The 20681-nt window shown below is 41.2% G+C and overlaps 2 protein-coding genes across 2 annotated transcripts in view; one reads left to right on the forward strand and one right to left on the reverse strand.

The window, feature by feature from the left end:
* The window catches only part of LOC145343782 (ciliary microtubule associated protein 1A-like), a 30434-nt gene extending 21428 nt beyond the window's left edge, over nt 1-9006 (forward strand). The window contains exons 5-6 of the mRNA XM_080190114.1: nt 293-433; nt 2659-9006. Of these exons, the coding sequence (XP_080046240.1) occupies nt 293-433; nt 2659-2748 (231 nt within the window). The 3' untranslated portion in view covers nt 2749-9006. The remainder of the gene's footprint in view (nt 1-292; nt 434-2658) is intronic.
* A 161-nt stretch (nt 9007-9167) lies between these two features.
* The window catches only part of bet1l (Bet1 golgi vesicular membrane trafficking protein-like), a 37484-nt gene continuing 25970 nt past the window's right edge, over nt 9168-20681 (reverse strand). Inside the window, exons 2-4 of the mRNA XM_080190116.1 lie at nt 14079-14170; nt 10789-10845; nt 9168-9958 (exon numbers count right to left, since the gene is read on the reverse strand). Of these exons, the coding sequence (XP_080046242.1) occupies nt 9791-9958; nt 10789-10845; nt 14079-14170 (317 nt within the window). The 3' untranslated portion in view covers nt 9168-9790. The remainder of the gene's footprint in view (nt 9959-10788; nt 10846-14078; nt 14171-20681) is intronic.

Below are 20681 nucleotides of genomic sequence, written 5' to 3' on the forward strand. Positions count from 1 at the left end.
CTGCAGTCCATGTGGTGTGATTTCCAGGTTTTTGACCCAGTGACAGTGATGGAATAGTGATATAGTTTCAAGTCAGAATGGTATGTGACTTGGAAGGAAACTTGCAGATGATGGTGTTTCCATGTGTCATATGCCCTTGTTAATCTAACTGTTTGGAAGGTGCTACTGAAGGAGGCTTGGTGAGGTGTTGCAGTGCATCTTTTACGAGGGACACACTCAGAAGTGAATGTTGGTAAAGGATAGGGTCAAAAGACTTTTTCAAAATACTATTTTGATGCTTTTTCCCTCTCAGACTCCAGGACCTGGTGCATATAAAGTTATCAATCCCAATACATACAAGTACAAACCTCCTCAATACAGCATAACAGGCAGGAACCAGCTGCCTAGTGATGCAACAAGGAAACCAGGGCCTGGGAGTCACAATCCAGAGAAGGTAATAAATATGAATGCTCCAGAAGTGTCTGACCTACTCAGTGTGGTTGTTATGCTCATCCAAAACTCTGCTGCCAACTTACACCAAATCCCATTCACCGATCACCCTTGTGCTTGCTCAAATAATGCTTCAACTTTGTTCACTTGTTTTACACTACACTATTGATGACTGTGCCTAAGCTCTGGAATTCCCTCCCCCAAACTTGCCCACTTCTCTCTTCCTTCCTTTAAGATGCTCTTTTAAATCTATCTTTTGGACCACATCTGAACTAATATCTCCTTGAGTGTCTTAGTATCAAATTTTGTCTAATAATGCTCCTGCAAAGTGTTTTGGGAGGTTTCACTACCTTAAGCGGGCTGTATCAAAAGAGGTTGTTGTTAATTACCAATGATAATGTGTTCAAGACTTATTCCATGAGTTACATCACTTAACGTAAGTTTAAGTTCGGTTGTGACGAGAAACCAGTAATGGCAGTAACAATGAAAATTAACATGTGATGAATTCTAATAGTCAAGTTTTTACAAAAACATAATTAGTATCAACATGAAAAACAGTTGTTACAGAACCTGATTTGGTTATTCTCTCTTCAGCTATTCCACATTCAGTTCACATGGACCATGGAGAATCTGCTATTATTCATCCTGCACTGATTTAGTGAAAATAAAATTATATAGCAATTTCATGAAGCAGCGTGGAAGGACAGATAGATAGTATTAAAGTAGATGCCATTGGGCATTCCTTAATCTCCATACATTAGATCACAGGAAAGAGCCCTCGGTGTCAGTCAGAAGCAGATTCAGTAGCAAGCATTTGCTCTGCAAGTAAAATATTTAAATTGTATTTCCAGCATTTTCTGTGGTTAGGGCATCACACTGGTTTGCACTGCTGCCTCACAGTGCCAGGGACCCAGGCTCAATTCTGGCCTGTCTGAGTTTGCACATTCTCAATGTGTCTGCGTGGGCTTCCTGCATGTGCTCCAGTTTCCTCCCACAGATCAAAGATGTGCGAGTTAGGTTGATTGGCCATGCTAAATTAACCCTAGTGTCAGGGGGATTAACAGGGTGAATATGAGGGGTTATAGGCCCTGGATGGGATTGTGGACGGTGCAGACTCGATGGGTCGAATGGCTTCCTTCTGCACTGCAGGGATTCTGTGATTCTATAAAATGCATAAGGGAAGAATTGAAAGGAACTGTTATTTGTGCAGGAACTGATAAGTTTCACTGTAATGTTCTATTGCTCTAAATGCCCACCATTGCAATGGTGTTCTTGATTTTACTTGGAACAAAATACTTTATAAGTGACCAAGCGTGCAATTGTGCCATCGAGTGAATCCTGCACAGGATTCTCGGTGACAATAAATAGCAAATTGGAATTTATGCTGTATTGCCAGTTGATATTAAGTGGAAATAGATTCTACAAGCCAAAGCTAGAGAAATTAAAAGCAGGCCAAATTTATAAAACTCAGAAATAGACAAGATAACTAGGATTCTGAAAGCACTTGTGGTTTTGGAATCACATTTCACGACTGAAACTAGTTTAAGTGTTTATATTTATCACAGAGGTCTCCACCTATGTTTTTGGGATTGTGTTCTGCAGTCCCGTTCATTTCCCTAAGGCCCAAGGTGTAGTTTAAGAGATCTGAAGAGTCTGCAAAGAAATTAATTTTAAAAACATTCATTAGAAAATAAGCATAAATCTGTCAGAAATGATGATCTGAAGCATCTTCAGTTGCAGTCAAGCTCTGTGTCAGAAGTGGCTGGTTCAGCTGGAGATTTTCAAATACATTGGTCTATTTATATTTTTTGATGGGAGCACCGAATGCAGGACAGCGTTGGAGAGTGCAAAGAGAGTATAACATTTGGTAATGCATATGTACAGACTGCTTCCCTACACAGGCTATCTACCAAATAAACTCTGCATTTATAAAAGAGTGACGGAGGTGTGTGGAGAACAGAAATGTCAGCAAAGACCAATTGGACAGAACGGCTTGCTCCTATAATGTAAATACTGTCTGAAAGGCAATTTGTGAGAAACTGAACAGTTTTCAGAGATTGGTAAAGCAGTGCCATTTTAATTCACTTTATATTTTGAGAATGTGCATGTAAAAAAGTTAAAATATTCTTATTGTTTTTAATTATTCACAATGAAACTAACAATAACTTTGAAATGTTAATTTTACTTGCCTGAAATTGACTACAATACCTCTCTCTGATTCTCATACAGGTGGTGGTGAATCGCAAAATAGCTCCTTCTTTCTCCTTTGGCATCAAGCATTCGGAGTACCTGGCACCAGTAATCGTCAATGCTGTGTAACATCATAAATTCCTCGTTACTTAGAAAATGTTTTAAACGTGTATGCAATTTGCCATTTTCTGATTGAAGTTCCTTTGCTTAGATGTTTTTTCTGAATCATTTAAGAAGTTGCCATGCTTCTGTCTAATATTTCAAACTTACTGTGGAAATCATTCCAGGTGATATATTTAAAAAAAATCAGCCAGCAGGTAATGGGGTCTGTGCCTGCGAATCCCCCAACAAGGATGATGGGACATGGATTTCAGAGATTTTCACACTTGGTGATAGGACGTAAATGTGTCTGTGGTCCCCCACCACACAGTGATGGGACTTGAGTCTGAGATTTCCCTGCATGATGATGGGACATGGGTCTATATATCTGTGATTCTCTCACATGATGATGGGATGAGTATGTGTCTATAATTTCCCCACACGGTGATGAAAGTGGGTCAATGTCTGTGATACACACATATTCATCTCCAACTTTCAGTTGCATCACTGTGTGCTGCAAAGTATAGTCAGACGTTTTCTCACAGAAATAAATAAATGTTAGGACCAAGAACTGCAATACATTAGGTAAAGTTTCAGGTGCGTGGTCTTTCGTCCAAAGTCATCAGTGTGAAAGGTTAACTCTGGAAAGAGAAACATAGATACTGCGTGACACGTTAAGTATTTCCAGCATTTTCTGTTTTTATTTCAAAATTCCAGTAAGTGCAGTATTTTACTATTAAATTGTTAGATTTTAAAAGCTCCCAGATACTCGCTGTATGGAAGTCAGAATATATGTTGCTTTCTTCCTGAGAGCAAGTAAAGGGGAAGAAGAGCTATGAATGCCAGTTCGATCAAACTCACAGCCAGGCAAGCTAAGCAAAGGACACATGGTAGTCTGTCACTGGTCACACATGGAGGCCTTTGAACCAAAGTGGGCCTGAGCTCCAGCCTTCAATGGCTGTGAATTAGTCCAAGAAAAGTTATTATCCAGCACTGCCCCAAAAAGGATAGAATAACACTGTAAAGGTAAACTGCAATTTCTCAGGTAACAACATTTCAGTTAACACATTAACACAAGTTGCATTGATCTAAAGATTTCTCCCAAAGTTCATTCACTGAGATCAAACCAGTCAGAATATTTGCTAGAGTTCAATTCTGGATAGCTGCAATGTACTGGGTTGTAGACGGAAGATTAAACGCTTGAGTTAAAGGAATAGTTTAATTGTACTTCCAGCTATTTAATAAATCATTTCGTAAGATATTTTGTCTCATCTATTTATTTTTTGTGGGTCTGAAGGCAGTGATATGTAAATTGTCCCACAGAGGAAAATCTGATATAGACAGCATTGAGACCAGAACTGTTAATTCACAAGGCAGTGATAGATATTGCAAGACTCTGCCTGATAACAAACAGCAAGCCCAAAGCTCTCATTATAGATATGACACCAGCTTTGTCTCCCACTGGCATATAGAGGCTTGTAGTTATGATGTTGATAAGGCTGGACCAGTTCTTTGGCTAATGCTAACAGCAGACCAGATCCTGCTCCCCCAGGGGAATTGTGAATGAAACTGAACATAGAATCCTAGAATCCCTACAGTGCAGAAGGAGGCCATTTGGCCCATCAAGGCTGCACCAACAATCCTATCCAGGCCCTATCCCTGTAACCCCATGTATTTACTCTTGCTAATTCCCCTGACACTAAGAGTCAATTTGACATGGCCAATCCACTTAACCTGCACATCGTTGGATGGTGGGAGGAAACCAGAGCACCCAGAGGAAACTCACACAGACATGGGGAGAATGCGCAAACTTCACAGTCACCCAAGGCTGGAATGGAACCCAGGTCCCTGCCACTGTGAGGCAACAGTGCTAACCACTGTGCTGTCCCTAAACAGGGTTTAGGAAACACAAAACAGGAAGGGACAGATTCAGGAACAACTGGGAGGCTGGTCAACCAGTGGGGATTTGATAACACTTTTAAAAAATAGACAGGCTGATAAGTATAGATGAAGGAATCCAGAGCATAAAGCTATGTCACTAATATTAGGATAGGGTGGGGACAGGTACTAAAGTCAAAGGAGCGAAACATTCTCAGGATGGATAAGATTGTAGGGTTCATTTGGGGTAAGGGAATTCAGAGATGGTGATTATAAATTTAACAGGCTGGAGAGTTTCTATTAATCAGAGAAGATGTATTAAAGAAAGAGGAACAATAAAGAGGGCTGAACACATAGAAACTTGTTTAGGCCAGAGTGAGTTTCCTAGGGGTAGCTGGGCATTGAGCAAGGAGGGCTCTGGAATATGTAAGGTGATAACTAGATATCAAGAGGATGTGACAAGCTGCTATACAAATGCAAGTTGATTCTTTACTGTACACGGATATTGTGACCTCTTCAATGTTAAAGATACCACCAAAAAATGGTAGTATAAGCCGTCAATGATTCTGAAGCAATCTTCAGTTATAATGCTTCTTGGTTGAGCTTAATTCTCTGTAATAATCCATGTGTATAGATGTTGTGTTAAAGCATTTGATTTTTGAAGCGCAATTCAGCAGCAAACTATCAAATTAACCAATATACAATCATCTGCTTCCTTTTACTTTGGACCATCATTGGGACCACTGGGAGTTCTTAAAATACAGGCAGTAGCAAGATCTCCCAAGATTCTTCCCCATAGCGCCAGTGCTCCCTATTCACAGCCCACTCCCCCATGGGGCCCAATGTCTGAACCACCCATCGTCTCTAGTATTTCATGAAAAAGGAGAATTCCCACACAAGCGCCAGTCTCCTAACATCCTAGTGTTCATGTGCAGCCTGAACCAGTGCTCAGTGCATCCAGACGTCCATCTCTTACACCATGGATAGAAACAATGTGGAAGTGGTGCTGCTGCTGATGACAACAGATTGTCAATTGACAGGGACCAAAGTGAGCAGGAGGGAGAACTGCTTCTATTGTATGCGTGGTAAATCTAGGATTGTTAGTCAATGGCCAGACATTTTTGTATGCAAGAGAAAATGTTTAATTCAATTCTGAACTCCCAGATATTTGATAAACTTCAAAACTAAACATCTGAAATAACAGTGTCCTAGGAAATTAAGTAGTAGTCATAAGGAATGCAATTCCTTGTAGAATCAGAATAGTTACAACACAGGGGGTCATTTAGCCAGTTGAGTCCATGCAGCTCTCTGTAAGAGCAACATAGCCCACTCGTGATGTCACACAAGCAACCACATAACTATAGTAAACTGGAAAACTAGATTAAAAGATATGCAATGGCAAACATTTAAAGAAGTAATTCATAATTTGCAGTTGTTAAGAAATCCGAATGCTATGGGAAAAGTGGTCCAACTGTGGCTAAACAACATTCATTGCAGAAGGCACAAAAGAATTCCAGAAATAGTGGGAAACCAACGGAGTTAGCAAGAATGAAAAATGTAATGGGACTGATAGCTGACAAATTCCTTGGAAGTTATGACCTTCACCCAAGGGTTTTTAAAACAAGTAGCTGCAGAGATAGAGGATGCATTGGTTTTAATCCTCCAGAATTCCGGGGATTCTGGAAAACTCCTTGTGAATTGGAACATAGCAAATGTAACGCTCAAGTTCAGGAAGGAGAGAAAATAGTCAATGTCAAGACCACACAGGAAATCACATAATTGGACAGAGTTAACAAAGATTTATAAAAGGGAAATTATGTTTGACAAATCTATAAGAGTATATTGAGGGTGTTACGGGCAGGATGAATAGGGAGAACCAGTGTAATCCAAGGGTAGCTGGGCTAGCAAGGGTCTTTAAAACAGTACCGCCACAGCATGAGGTAGAGAGAGAGACATATGACCTGAGACTGGAGTCAGTTGTGAACTTGTCAAGAGACCTGTGTGAAAGCAAGCATGGAGCTAGCTCACAGCTTGGGTTATACCCTGCATTTATACACAGTTATGTATTATCAATAAATTGTTAATGTTCAACCACACAAGACTCAGAATCTCTTCCTGAGACCTATTGAACATGCAACATGGTGGCAGTGAATAGGGGAACACAGAACTTCAGCAGCAACTCAAATGCTGGGAAACTAAAGGAACAGAATTCTGGCCTGACTGAAAGCACCTGAAGTAAAGGTACAGAGAGAGATCGCCTGAAAGAAGCTCCATTGCAGAATTAGAAACTGTAAGATTCCACTGTACAGATGGGAACTCCATACAATCTCATGAGGTTTACTGTAAACAACCACAGAGTGCAAAGTCGAAGGATCTAGCAGGAATGAGCAACATCAGTTCCAAGTCAGGAGCAGTTTCAAAAGCTTTAGTGCTGAAAAAAGTTAAAGCAGCCTATTTCCAAAAGTATTGCAGCCAGCCTGGCTTCAGAGTCAGTGCTGTGCTACATGTTGGCCAAGTTTACTATAAGAACAAAATGTAAGGCTTAAAAACCTCAGCAACCCTTCCCTCCTCAACATTCATGCTTGATGCTTCTCCCCTGCTCATCATGTCTCTCACTGCCCCTCCCTCTTGTTACCTCTCTCCTGCTTACTGCTTCATGGAATCGTACAGTGCAAAAGGAGGCCATTTGGCTCATCGAGTCTGTACCAACCACAATCCCACTCAAGCCCCATCCCCATAATCTCATGCATTTGCCCTAGCTAGTCCCTCCCGTCCCTCTCTGCTACTCACTGCTTCCATCCCCAATCCTCCCGGTCACTGCCTCTTATCACTTCCCTCCCCAAGCCCTCTAATCTGCGCACTGCCTCCCTCTTCATTCATCTACTCATTGCTTTTCTCTTGCTCACTGCTTCCCTCTCCAATCCTCCCTGCTCACTGCCACACTTGCCGTCCTGTCCTCTCACCACTTCTCTCTCCCAAACCCTCATTGTGAGTGAGGGACCAGAAGAGGTTTGTCGAGAAGGAGTAAGTGAACAAGGGAGTGAGAGGCAGGCACAATGATGACACAGTCAGGGAAGGTAGTGATGAATGGGAGAGTTGGTGAGGGAACTAGTGAGCAGGAAGGAAGGCAAGTAGAAGGATAGATGAACGGCCACAGGAAAGACAAGTGCTCACACAGTTTTGGGCTCCAGGAACAAACGAGTGGATTTTAGGTATTAATTCCTCTGGTTAATCATATTGGACTTTGTTCTCATCCCTTAATTTCCTATCATGAGGGAGTTTTCCAGTTTTTTTTGATCATGAGCTGGAGTGGCAGTAAATCTCATTTAAGCATTAGGATGTGTGCTGTACTTGATGGACTGTTGCACAGCTTAGAGGGAACACTGATTGTCAGTGGATGCTTTGCTACAGCAGCTCACCACCACCTTCTCAAGGGCAACTAGGGATGGGTAATAAATGTTGGCCAGCGAACGATGCCCATGACCCACAAGTTAATTTTTAAAAATGTCTACTCAGAAGAATGAAGGAAGGCAACCTTGTTGAAAAGTACCCAGGAGCATGACAGATCCTGTTAAAACCAGGAAGAGCTTGGGGACTTTAAACATGAGACTACATTACTACTGAGAGTGCAATACGATGTCTAAATATGGCATGGGTATTTTGATTGTATTAGAAAATTAATAGGGAATACCTTTTCTGTAGTTTTGTGTATTAGTTGCCTCCTAAGTAACACTTAAATGATGCTGATTTTTAGTTTGCTTGTTACAATAAAGTCTTAAAACTTGAAACCTTGTTGTGTGATTCTGTGGGTTGGTCACTGGGAAATTCATATTTCTTTTTTTAAAAGTTAAGTCTCTACAGGGATGGTAACATTTAACAGCAAAAGTAGAAATAAATGGGTAATTTCAGATTGGCAGATGATAACTTGTGGGGTACTGCACAGATCAAATTTTGGGCCTGTTATTTACAATCTATGTCAATGACTTAGGTGAAGGGGCCGAGCGTAAATGTATCCCTAAGTTTGCAAATGATAAAAGGTTAGGTGGGAAAGAAAATGAGGAGGGTGCAGAGACTTTAAAGGGATCTGGATAGGTTAAACAAATGGGCAAGAATACAACACACAGAATATAATGCATTAAGTTATCAGTGTTGGTAAGAAAGGTAGTAAACCAGAAGATTTCTTAAATTATGAGAGCCATGGAAGTTATTAATTAGAGGGACTTTGTACAGAATCACAAAATTAATATAAAGGTAGAGCAACCAGTTAGCAAAGCAGAGATATGTCAGCATTTATCAAAAAGGGATTGGAATACAAGTGCAAACAAATCTTACAACAATTATATAACGCTTTGGTTAGAGAACACGTGGCAGACTGTGTACAGTTTTGATCTCCTTAGTGAATGAAGTAATAAAATTCCCTTGAGGGAGTACAATAAAGCCAATACTAAGCTCACGGCATGGCTGTTGCGCAAGGGATGCAACAATGTCACAGCTGTCAGCACAAATAACTGAACAATGCAAGGAAGGTAAGTAAAAAAGAAACATCAACTGCACACACAATCACAATTGAAAACAATTCAGATGATCAGTATTTATTATGAGGAAAATATGATGATTCAAAATAATCATACTTCACTATCGTTAAGTTGAGCAACAAAAAATGAATTTTGGAAACTAAGTCCTTTAACTCAAAAGATTAAATCAGTAAATTATCACCATCTTGGGAACTAATCTAATTTTCACCATCTTGGGAACTAATTTTACAAAAGATCCTTTGAAAAATTAAAAGTATGTCATGAATACACCTAAAGTTGTCCTTTTGCTAACAATTTATTTGAAAATGTGGGAGCCCCTATTTATCCTTCTCTTACCTCGAAGGATTGATTGAAGCTTTAATACAGGCTTATTATTGCACAAAATTAACTGGAGATTGGTCCATTTTCTGCACTGTATATGAAACAGCACAAGGTTAATAGTGTCATGTAAAATCATGTTCCCTTACCAATCCCATAAAGTGCATCTTCATTACTGATTCCCAGACTAATTAAGGGAACCTCTTGAAGACTTACTGTAGGTAAAAACTTTGGTGCAAAGGTGAGTGCAATCAGCCTTCTCAGCGTTATCCCGGTGAAGCTTGGCAAGTATTTTCCAGTCAATGGACGTGTCCTTATCACAATGTGTGATTGTAAACAGATCAAGTCTGAATTCTGGTGACAAGGTAGTACAAGATGAAGAAAAGAAGGACCAGTCCAACAGACATGTAGCACAGCAACTTCTTATTGTCCTTGCCAGATTTCACCATCGTGGAAAATCTCTTCACACTGCCCGTCAAAAGTCCAGTAGCGCTCAAAAAATCAGAATCCTAACACAACATTAAAAAGATCCTTCAATATTTCGAATGTTTAAATAATTCAAACCAAATCTAGATTGGAACAATGTCTCCCTTTCTGAGCTTCAGTGCATTTACCCGGGCAAGGTGTTAAGTACATGATTAGACAAGACGTACCCTCTGTCACCAATCATCTCTGACCTTATTGATCTCTCGCTCTCGCTTCCAATCTGTCTCCCGCTCTCTCCTCCTCTCTCTTCCGATTGATCTCTCACTCAGCTTCACTTCCCCAACTTCTCTTTAATTGATGTCAACACAGGCATCTTTCCTCCATAGCACCCTGTTTCCTTAAATACCACAACATAGAAGTAGGCTACTTGTTCTCTGAAAGAACTACTTCCTTAGTCCCATTCTCCTGCAACTATACCCATAACCTTTGAAAATATTCCTTTCCAAATATTTATCCACATTACATTTAAGAACTGTGCTGGATCCTGCTTTTCCCAGAGTGCCTTAATAACCATATGTAAGAAAGACATCTAACGTCTTCTGACCTTTTGGTGATGATCATACATTTATGCTCGAGTTGCTGTCTGATTCATTTCATCACAGTTGAAATCACTGCAGTATTTCTGACCCCAACACACCCTTTCCTTTCTCAAAACATATCCTCTTAACGCAGTCAATCTTCCAGACCGTCTTCAACTGACATGTTTTCAAAACCCAAGCCCCTGATCACCTCTCACTAATCCTTTTATCCTAACTTCAAGTGTTGTCTTCTCGTAGTGCTTTGTCAAGTTTGCTAATTAAAATAATGTGGATATTTTCCCTTTTGAAAAAAATCAACGAAGCTGTATACTCACCATGCCATCCAGATATCTATTCTGATCATCTGCCTCCTGGTCAATATCCAGAGCAATCTGCTTAAACAAAGAAATTATTAAAATTAACAAGGTACACAACAGGACAACCTACATGGACCAAGGCCACTGAGGATCATAAAATCTAAGGATAGAAATCTGCAATTACTGCAAATTACAATGCACAATGAGTGTCCACCATAGTTAAGTGGTCACAGGTTCTCTTCAGAAAGTCCTGGATTCATATCCTACATTTCGAACAGCAACACCAGGGCATGACAGACGGAATTTTACTATCGGAGAGTCAGTACTGAGGAACTGTTGAAATGTCAGTACAATTGGAACACCATGCTATCAGACTCCGTTCAGCTGGAGTGACACACCACCAGAACGTCTGCATAGCTGGAATGCCAAATTGTCAGACCCTCAGCACAGTTGGAATGTTGCACAGTCAGAACATCAGCACTGTGGGAAACGGCGCACCGTCAAACGTCAGTACAGCAGGAACACCGCACTGTCAAAGCTTTAGTACAGGGGAAATGCTGCACTGTCAAAGTGTCAATACAGCAGAAACACCGCACATCAGAGTGTCAGCACTGCAGGAACACCGTTCCATCAGAGCATCAGCACAGCTGGTATGTCAAAGCGTCAGTACACTGGCAACGCTGCACTGTCAGAACATCAACACAGCAGGAACACCACACTGTCAGAGCTTCAGTACAGTGGGAACACCGCACCGTTGCAGGGTCAGTACTAAGGGAGTACAGCACGTTTGGAGCGGCTGTACTGAGGTACTGCAGCATGGCTGGAGGGGCTGTACTGAGGTAGGACCACACCATCAGATAGGTAGTACTGAAGGTGACAGTGACTACAGCTCATTCGTACTTCTTTGGCTTTAAAGTTGTTCGAGACTTATTGAGGCTGTGAAAGGTACCTTCTTTTAAACATTCTGTAAGGCTTTGCTCAAAACAGCTTTCACATTCTCCCCGAAAGTCACAATCATCATTCTATGATGCATCATCTTTCCTCAACCTCTCTGCAGCTTTCAACAAATCTGACCACTTCAATCACCTCCAACAATGTTCCTCTTGTCTAGCTACTAGGGGCTGCTCTCTGATGCATTCCAACACAGCCAGAGCATCTTAGTCAATTGCTTTATTTCAGTCTGGTGCCTCAGAAGGTGTCCAGAGATCCATCACAGCCTTTCTTCCTCATCTACGTTTCCCCTTGGATATATTATTCTTAGACATGGCTCAGCTTACACAGGGGCACTATTATGATCCACACCCACAGCCTCAGAGCTGACAGACTGCTTGCCCAACATCCATCCTTCCATAAATATTAACTTCTAACTAAATTCTGAGAAACACAAAACTTTACTGACCCTGCACTAGTGTGGCATTCCTGCTGTATTGACGTTCTGACATTGTGGCTTTCCCGCCGCACTGACGCACTGACAGTGCAGTGCTCCTGCTGCACTTTCTGACAGTGCGGTGTTCTCACTGCACTGATGCACTGACAGTGTGGTGCTCCCGCTTTACTGACACACGGAGTGTGCAGCGCTCCTGTTTTACTGACACACTGATAGTGCAGTGCTCCTGCTTTACTGACACACTGACAGTGGCATTCCCACTGCACTGACTTTCTGACAGTGCGGTGTTCCCGCTGCAATGACTTTCTGACAGTGCAGTGTTCCTGTTGCACTTTCTGAAAGTGCGGTGTTCCTTCTGCACTGACACATTGTCTTTATCCACACCAAATTATACCATGCTCACCAATTCCATCCCTCTGCCCAACCACCACCTAAGGCTGAACTGTATGCAACATTAGTTATTTAAGCGCAAGTTATGTTTCTAGCTTCCATATCTTGTCGATCATAAAATCATCTATTTCCAAGTTCATTCCCAATAAAATTGAGCTTGCTCTGCTACCTAGTAAGTGCATAGTTGATTATCTACATCAACTCACTTTCCCACCCTGTCCCAATAAACAGGCATGGTGGCACAGTGGCTTCACAGTGCCAGGGACTCGATTCAATTCCTGGCTTGGGTCACTGTCTGTGCAGAGTCTGCACGTTCTCCCCATATCTGCATGGGTTTCCTCTGGTTTCTTCCCACATTCCGAAAGACGAACAGGCACCAGACCGTGGCGACTAAGGGAATTTCACATAACTTCACTGCAGTATTAATGCAAGTCTTACTTGTGACTAATAAATAAACTTTAAAAAACAGGTCCCCAACTCAGCTCACCTAGCATTTAAAACCTTCCACGTCTTTAACACCCCCAGACTTGATCTTTGCACCTACGACTCTGGCCTCGTGCACCCTCAATCCTTTCATCCCACCAGTGACAGCTATGGCTTTACTAACAAGGGCTGCTCTATAGAATTTCCTTCTTAAATCTCTCCATCTCCCTCTCTCAAGTTAAACCCATGCCCCCCATCACACTGACCAGTCTTTTAATCTCCCCATACTAGCCTCCCAACATTTTATTCAGTTTGTTCATATCGGTGTAAAGTGCTTTGTGACATTTTCTTGTGTTCAATCTGCTACATAAATAGAACTTGCTGTTTTTTTGCTAATATATTAAATTTTCCGTTAACTAATCTTTCTTGCATTTGATTGGAACAGATAGACTGCACCTCAGAGCCTGTTGTTTTGGAATCGTATCTTTAACTGGTTCCCTGAGGATCTCATTATTGTAATGATTACTCCAGTGAAAATATGGACAAACATCTAAACTATTTGGTCAAGCCGGTTAAACTGCTCCATTAGCTATTAGTTATCCTCGAAATCCATCATTTGCTAATAAAACAAATTGATGAATAATAACTATCACATTCCCCCCCCCGATCCCCGGCACCGATTAGTCTGCTCAACTGAATCTAATGAGGACATTCAGCATTATTGTGCCGCAGCATTTTAGGAACCAGGACCCGGTTTGGGTTATTTTTGGAAGAGCTTTACCAAACACATATCTGCTTTGTTCTGTTAATTAGCATGACAATTCCAGGTCAAGATTGTTCAATTGATATTGGTTAATGTGACCATGAGGGGAAGGGAAGTCCAGCATTTTACACTGGGCGTCACAGAGGTTTACAGCATGGAAACAGGCCCTTTGGCTCAACTTGTCCATGCCACTCTTTTTTTTAGAACTCCTAAGCTAATCCCAATTACCTGCATTTGGCCCATCACACCCATGTAACTAACTAAATGCTTTTTAAAAGATAAAATTAAAGTTAAGGATGATTTTGAGATGAGACCTTACAAATGAGGAATTGAAATGTGACGAACCGATTTGAGCCGGGACACTTTGCTGGACAAGTTATCTGCCATTCGTTTATTTTCTTCATCGAGCATTTGGTCCACTGCACTTGAACCAAGGCCTGGGAGAAATAAAAATAAATGACAAGCATGTGAGTACAGGTTGTAGATCAGTTAGATAGATTTTAGAGACCCTGCTAACCCTGACCCCTGAAGAGTCCCGCCAACACTGATTCCTCTCCGTTACCTCACTTCTCTTCATGGTGTCATGCTGCGTGTAGACTGGCTGCCAGGTCTGGCTATAAACAGTGTCCATATTTCAAGTAACTTATCAGCTGTAAAGCATTTTGGGATATCCTGAGGATACTTGAAGTTGCTGTATAAATTCAAGTCCCTTCTTGCTTCCACAGCATCTCAATTTCTGCCTCGAATCTAGTGTCTGGTCAGATCTGATTGCTTATTGATTAAAGACACAGAGCCCAGAAACTAGCCACATGGTCCAACTGGTCTGTGCCAGTGTTGATGCTCCATATTAACATCCTTTCACCTTACTTCATCTCATCCTATCAGCATATTCTTCTTAAAGTACCTCATTACCCAGCTGTTAAGGAAGAACTACTGGATATCTGTATACATGCAGTTCCCAACATGCTCATTACTTGAAAGATACCCAAGTGAATAATCAGGGAAAACACAATGTTAAACAATGATTCAGCACGAAAGTTAATGAGGCAGAAACTGATAGTACTAATCATAGAGCGTTCGTGCCACAACATAGATCTCAGGAGAACTAAATTTTGAAAGATACAGTCAGAATGAAACATGTTGGGGATTCCAGCTAATGATGGCCAAGGAGATTTATTACTTTCTTAATTGTAGACAAGAGCAGCAGGGCGGCTGCCCTATTCATCTTTTTGCTTTGACAAGACTGCCTAACACAATGTAAATTGCCTTCTGTTTGGTATGATTCTAAGAAATGTCAGCTCGTGTAGGAGTTGCAATTCAACTTGCTTTGAAATTGTGTTTATGGCAAAAATACAGTTTCCATCTGCAAACCAAGTCTGTCAGGAACTAAAATCTACTCCTTTGTGTGCACTGAGAATGGGATAGACTGCAATGGAAATGAGGAATGACCCACCACAGTGAAATGGCCAACACATTGTCTGCCAAAAAGTGGTTAAAACTGCACTGACATCCAGAGGAAAAACTAAGTCAGATTTATTTTACAAGATTATAAGAAAGAGATGCAGCAAATTGCTGAGAGTATGAATACTTCAGAAAATATAGACTGAAAGAGCTTACATGGAAATAAGTATCTTAAGAAAGTATCAGAACATAGTAAGCTGATCTTAGGATGACAGCAGAAATCATAAAATCGTACAAGACCACAGGAGGCAGCCATTCAGCCCATTGTTGGCTATAAAATTAGTCCCAAGACCTTGCCCTTTCCCTTTCCCTATAGCCCTGTCTACTATAATTACCCTCAAGTGTTCCTGGACTATTGAGGGAAAGGGAAATGAACTTAATTGGTTGAGGCACCTGTTCTCAATTACGAGTTAATCTGTGAACTTCAGTTATATTGTGTTCTTTAATACTTGACTTAAACTCATTGCGCAAGTCCACAGGATTTTCCACACCAAAAAAATCCAGGTTCACCTGGTTCACTTTCTGCCATCCTGGTAATCACATAATCCAACAACGGAGTTATTAATTATTCACAGCAACCAATCTCTATCAATAGGTCAACAGCAGACTCGGACATGATGTGAGGAAAACTCCCAGTGGAGAACTTTGGGAACCTGAAATCCACAGTCATCTGCTCCTCTCAAGCTCGCTCTACACACCATGTCTCAAATTACTCAGACTGTTCCTGTTCATACATAAAAAGGTGTTTGGGCAAGGTATAGGCCAGCTCCTTTATAACTGTGCTCCACATTAATCCATGCTTCCAGTAGAGAGGAGAGCCATTGTATATTTTTTAAAAATTGTACCACGTTACATTAGTTGAGATTGGTACTTAAAACATTACACAGGGTCGAGGTTCCACTGACCACAATAAATGAAATAATCCAGTAGCTTGGTGAAAACTAATAACGCCACAACATCCAAATCACACAGGTACGGCATCACTGTTAAATCCACAAGATAATGTATTTGGCTCAAACACCTTCATCTTGACATAACACAGGATATATCTTTGCCAGTTTGCGACAAGATAGCTAAGAGGACCTTGACCTTGGACTTCTAAAATGGACAACACAGAGTCTAAAGCCACCAGCAAGGAGCTGAAAATGAGAAAGCAAAGTGAATCCAGGCAAAGGAAGCAAAGAGAAAAATAGAGAGTACTATTAATCAGCTATTGCTAAATCTGAGGAATCAGGCAATGTGATGCGACAGTTAGAGGCTTACGAAGAAGTGGATATAGTACCAGGGATGAGTGGCCAAAGCCAAAAATGTTTTTTCTGCAACAAGGTATCATGCAATTATAGTACTTTGATTTGTAGTCAAATGCAAGTGCTTCTAAACCATTTCGAACAGGTGAAATCGTTAGATTTTAAATTGGTAGAACATTAGTTTTCCCTTGGTTTACCTTCTATCGCTATCAACACTGTGCCTCAAATCGCCAAAGTGATCTCTGCAATTCAGAATTCAATGCAGTTTGTGCATGTACTGCAGGATGAAATCAATACTAACAACAGAACACGATCTTGCTGGATTATGTACACATGAAGTCTATGGCATTGCCTTGCAAACTATTTTCCAATGTGACCCCATTTGAAGTCACCACCACATTCTCAAGGGCAATAAGACATGAGGCAATAAAAGCTGGCCTTGCCAGCGATGATTATATCCATGAAGGAATAAATTTTAAAAAGTTGAAAATTAACATGATCCCACAGCAGCCAAAATAAAACTCCCAAAAAACAGCACAGTAACATTCAATATATAATTGAAGTTCAAATATTATTGATCAAAACAGAATAATATGTCACAGAAATATGAAAATCTGTTTATAATGCTTAAAAATGTTATATACACATGTAGGTTCAGCCAAACTCTCCATGTTCTGTGATGACAGAAGATCAGTGAAGTTCCTCTCCTTTCCACATACCCCGACATATAATCACCCCTTCTACCACATCCCACCATACCACAGTCACACAAACCTCTCTTCTCACTGAAGAAAATATGTCAAAGTAGGCATCATTTTAACTGTCCAGAAAAGCTAAATTATAAATCATACGTTTGAAATAATGAACTTGATGTAATTTTAAGTGGCTTATAAATGCAGTCTATAATACCATTTTACTATTTACATCTCATATAACATTGAAACTGTTAAGACAGTAAACAAAAACTGTAAACTTTAAGGTTACAAAAGGGAAACATTGCTTGGAATTATCTTAATGCTTCAAAAAATAGAAATAAATATTGTGTCACGTGTTTCTATCATTACGGAATTTTCTCCTTTAATCCTTTTCTAAAGGCATTGAACTGATATATAGTTCTAAACCACCAGCAACTAGTTTTTGGTCCAAATGGTCATTCCTACCCGCAGTGTCTAACATTCAATTCCTTCAACTCTCAACTTGTTGCCTTTGCTCCCTAATGTCAGGTGTCCAACTCACTCCAGTTGTCAAAATGTTCAATTCCCACACTCTTCCCAAAAAGTGCCTAACTTACCTCCATTCCATTCTACTGTTAGCTGCCTGCCTGACATACTAACAATTCAATTTAACTGGCTGCAGCAGTGAAACCAATTTAAAACATGTCTAGCTATGAAATTCTGCAGAGCCTCCGCAAGCTCAATTTCCTGGACACCTTGCCTCACAGTTATCATTATGCCATTGTCGATTTTGCATCCATTAGCAATTAACTCCAGGGGAAAATTAAAGCAGTATGCGATTTAGGAAGTCAGTTAGACTAGCCCTGCCTTAGCATACTTGGGGTAAATACCAAGTTAGTCCCTTTCTGTTCTCCATGCTGTGGATGACAGCTAGGTCTAGCTGGTACCTGGCTAAGTGACAGCTCCCCTGGACCTGCTCCAACCTCCTTACAGGTGGAGGCCCCTACTCCTGTTCTTTCAATTTCTGCTGCTTCTTCTCAGTCTCCTGGAGGATGTTGTCACCAATCATTCAGAGCAACTGAAAGAAAGATGGCCTGCATGATCGTTAAATTAACTGTTCCAGCTGCTCCATTCACAGGTTCTCTCTCCTGCCCCTCACTGCTCCTCCAATCACACTCTGTGTCTCTGGCAGAGGAGCAAAATCTAGACAGGGGGAACCTTCAACTGGAGGATCTGAAGCATAGCAGTCATGATGTGGAGATGCCGGTGTTGGACTGGGGTAAACACAGTAAGAAGTCTGACAACACTAGGTTTAAGTCCAACCGATTTATTTGATAGTAAACTCGCAAGCTTTCAGGGCTTGCCCCTTCGTCAGGTGAATGGAGAGTTCTCTCTCTGAACTCTCCATTCACCTGACGAAGGGGCAAACCCTGAAAGCTTGCGAGTTTACTATCAAATAAATCGGTCGGACTTAAACCTGGTGTTGTCAGACTTCTTACAGGGTCTGAAGCAACCAGCTTCAGTAGCAGTTCTGTCTTTCCTGTACCTGCTACTCCCTGAACCACTGCTTTGCTTTTAGTTCTTGCTCTCAGCAAATATCAGTTTAACTAATAGTTAACGTTGGAACATAAATTTCAGTCAGGGAGAGTGTGGAAAGATCTTTGGGTAGCTTCATAATTGACAGTCTTTAACAAGAAATCGGGACACAGTTGCTATGAGTTGGAGCTGTTGTTCTGGGCACTCAGGTACCTTTGTGGTTTTCCGGTGGGCTTTCAAACCGTCAACTCTGATTTTGTTTTTAAAAAGTTAGTTTTTTGGGTCTGAAGGTCAGAAAGAAAAATGTTGACGGGGGACTTCCGAGACCCCAATATTCCCAATTCAAAGAGAGAAACAGAATGGCCGGTCCAGCCAGATGGGCTAAACCAGTAGCATGCCAGGTAGATTAAATTCCCCTTGGATTTGGAGGATGAAAGGTAGGGCTTGACTAGATGAATGCCAGAGACGAGAAAGTGAAATGGTTTTTAGTGGGATAAGTGTGTCAAGGTCAGTAAGTTCTCCAGCGGATCAATAACTGTAGAAATATTGGTAGCTTGAAAGAGCCATGTAGCACATTTGACATTGGGTGGTGGAAAGGGGGACGGGGGAATAACAAAGGAAATAAGCCCTTTGTTCTCCTCTGTAAAATATCAGAATATCAGGCAGAGCTCAGATGGTTGCACTCTTCTCATCTGAGTCTGAAAATTGTGGGTTCATTTCTCACTCAAGTCTTCAGCATATATTCTACTTTGACATTCTACTGCACTGTCTGATGTATCATCTTTCCAATGAGACACTGAACCATGGTCACATCCACCTTATTAGGTAGATGTAAAAATTTCCATAACATTATGCAAAAAGAATCAAGGGTGTTTTCCCAGTATCCTGGCCAACATGTAGCCCTAAAAAAGATCCAAAATAGATTTATCTGCATTACAGTTTGTGGGAGTTTGCTTATTGGTAAATCTACTTCTGTGTCTCCTATATTACAAAATGTGACTTTACTTTAAAAGAATTCCTTTGGATATATAGTGCTTTGAGATGTGCTGGAGCAGGTGCTAAATAAATAAAGTCTTTCTAAAGCTGCAGCATGCTACAGTGCAGAGGGACCTGGGGGTCCTTATGCATGAGTCGCAAAAACCCAGCCTGCAGGTGCAGCAGGTGATCAGGAAGGCAAATGGGATGCTGGCCTTTATAGCGAGGGGGATTGAATATAGAAGCAGGGAGGTCTTGCTGCAACTGTACAGGGTACTGATGAGGCTGCAGCTGGAATACTGTGTGCAGTTTTGGTCGCCGCACTTGCGCAAGGATATTTTGGCCTTGGAGGGAGTGCAGAGGAGGTTCACTAGGCTGATATCGGAGATGAGGGGGTTGAACTATGAAGAGAGGCTGAATAGACTGGGCTTGTATTCGTTGGAGCTTAGAAGGATGAGGGGGGATCTTATAGAGACGTATAAGATAATGAAGGGGATGGATAGAGTAGAGGTAGAGAGATTCTTCTCGCTTAGAAAGGATAGCAGGACTAGAGGGCACAGCCTCAAGATAAGGTGGGGGGGCAGTTTAGAATGGAGTTGAGGAGGAACTTCTTCACTCAAAGGGTGATGAATCTCTGGAATTCTCTGCTCGTTGAAGTGGTGGAGGCTACCTTGCTAAATATATTTAAAACACGGGTAGATAGGTTTCTGATAGACAAGGGAATTAAGGGTTATGGGGAGAAGGCGGGAAAGTGGAACTGATCCACTTCAGATCAGCCATGATCTTATTGAATGGTGGGGCAGGCTCGAAGGGCTAGATGGCCTACTCCTGCTCCTATTTCTTATGTTCTTATGTTCTTATTCCTGGATTCAAACTTGGGATTCCATTTTATACAATAAACTGTGCATTCTAATAACTAAACAACTTGCACAGTTCTATCACTGTGAATGCACAAATAAAAACTATAGGGACATTCTCGCCAGATGAAAATGGCATCTGACCCACTCCATATTCTTTGAGGCTATCCTACCAAGGTGAAGGCCCTTCACTGTCAG

This window comes from Carcharhinus amblyrhynchos, chromosome 6, assembly GCF_965287045.1.
Source record: "Carcharhinus amblyrhynchos chromosome 6, sCarAmb.v2.hapA, whole genome shotgun sequence".
NCBI lineage: Eukaryota > Metazoa > Chordata > Chondrichthyes > Carcharhiniformes > Carcharhinidae > Carcharhinus > Carcharhinus amblyrhynchos.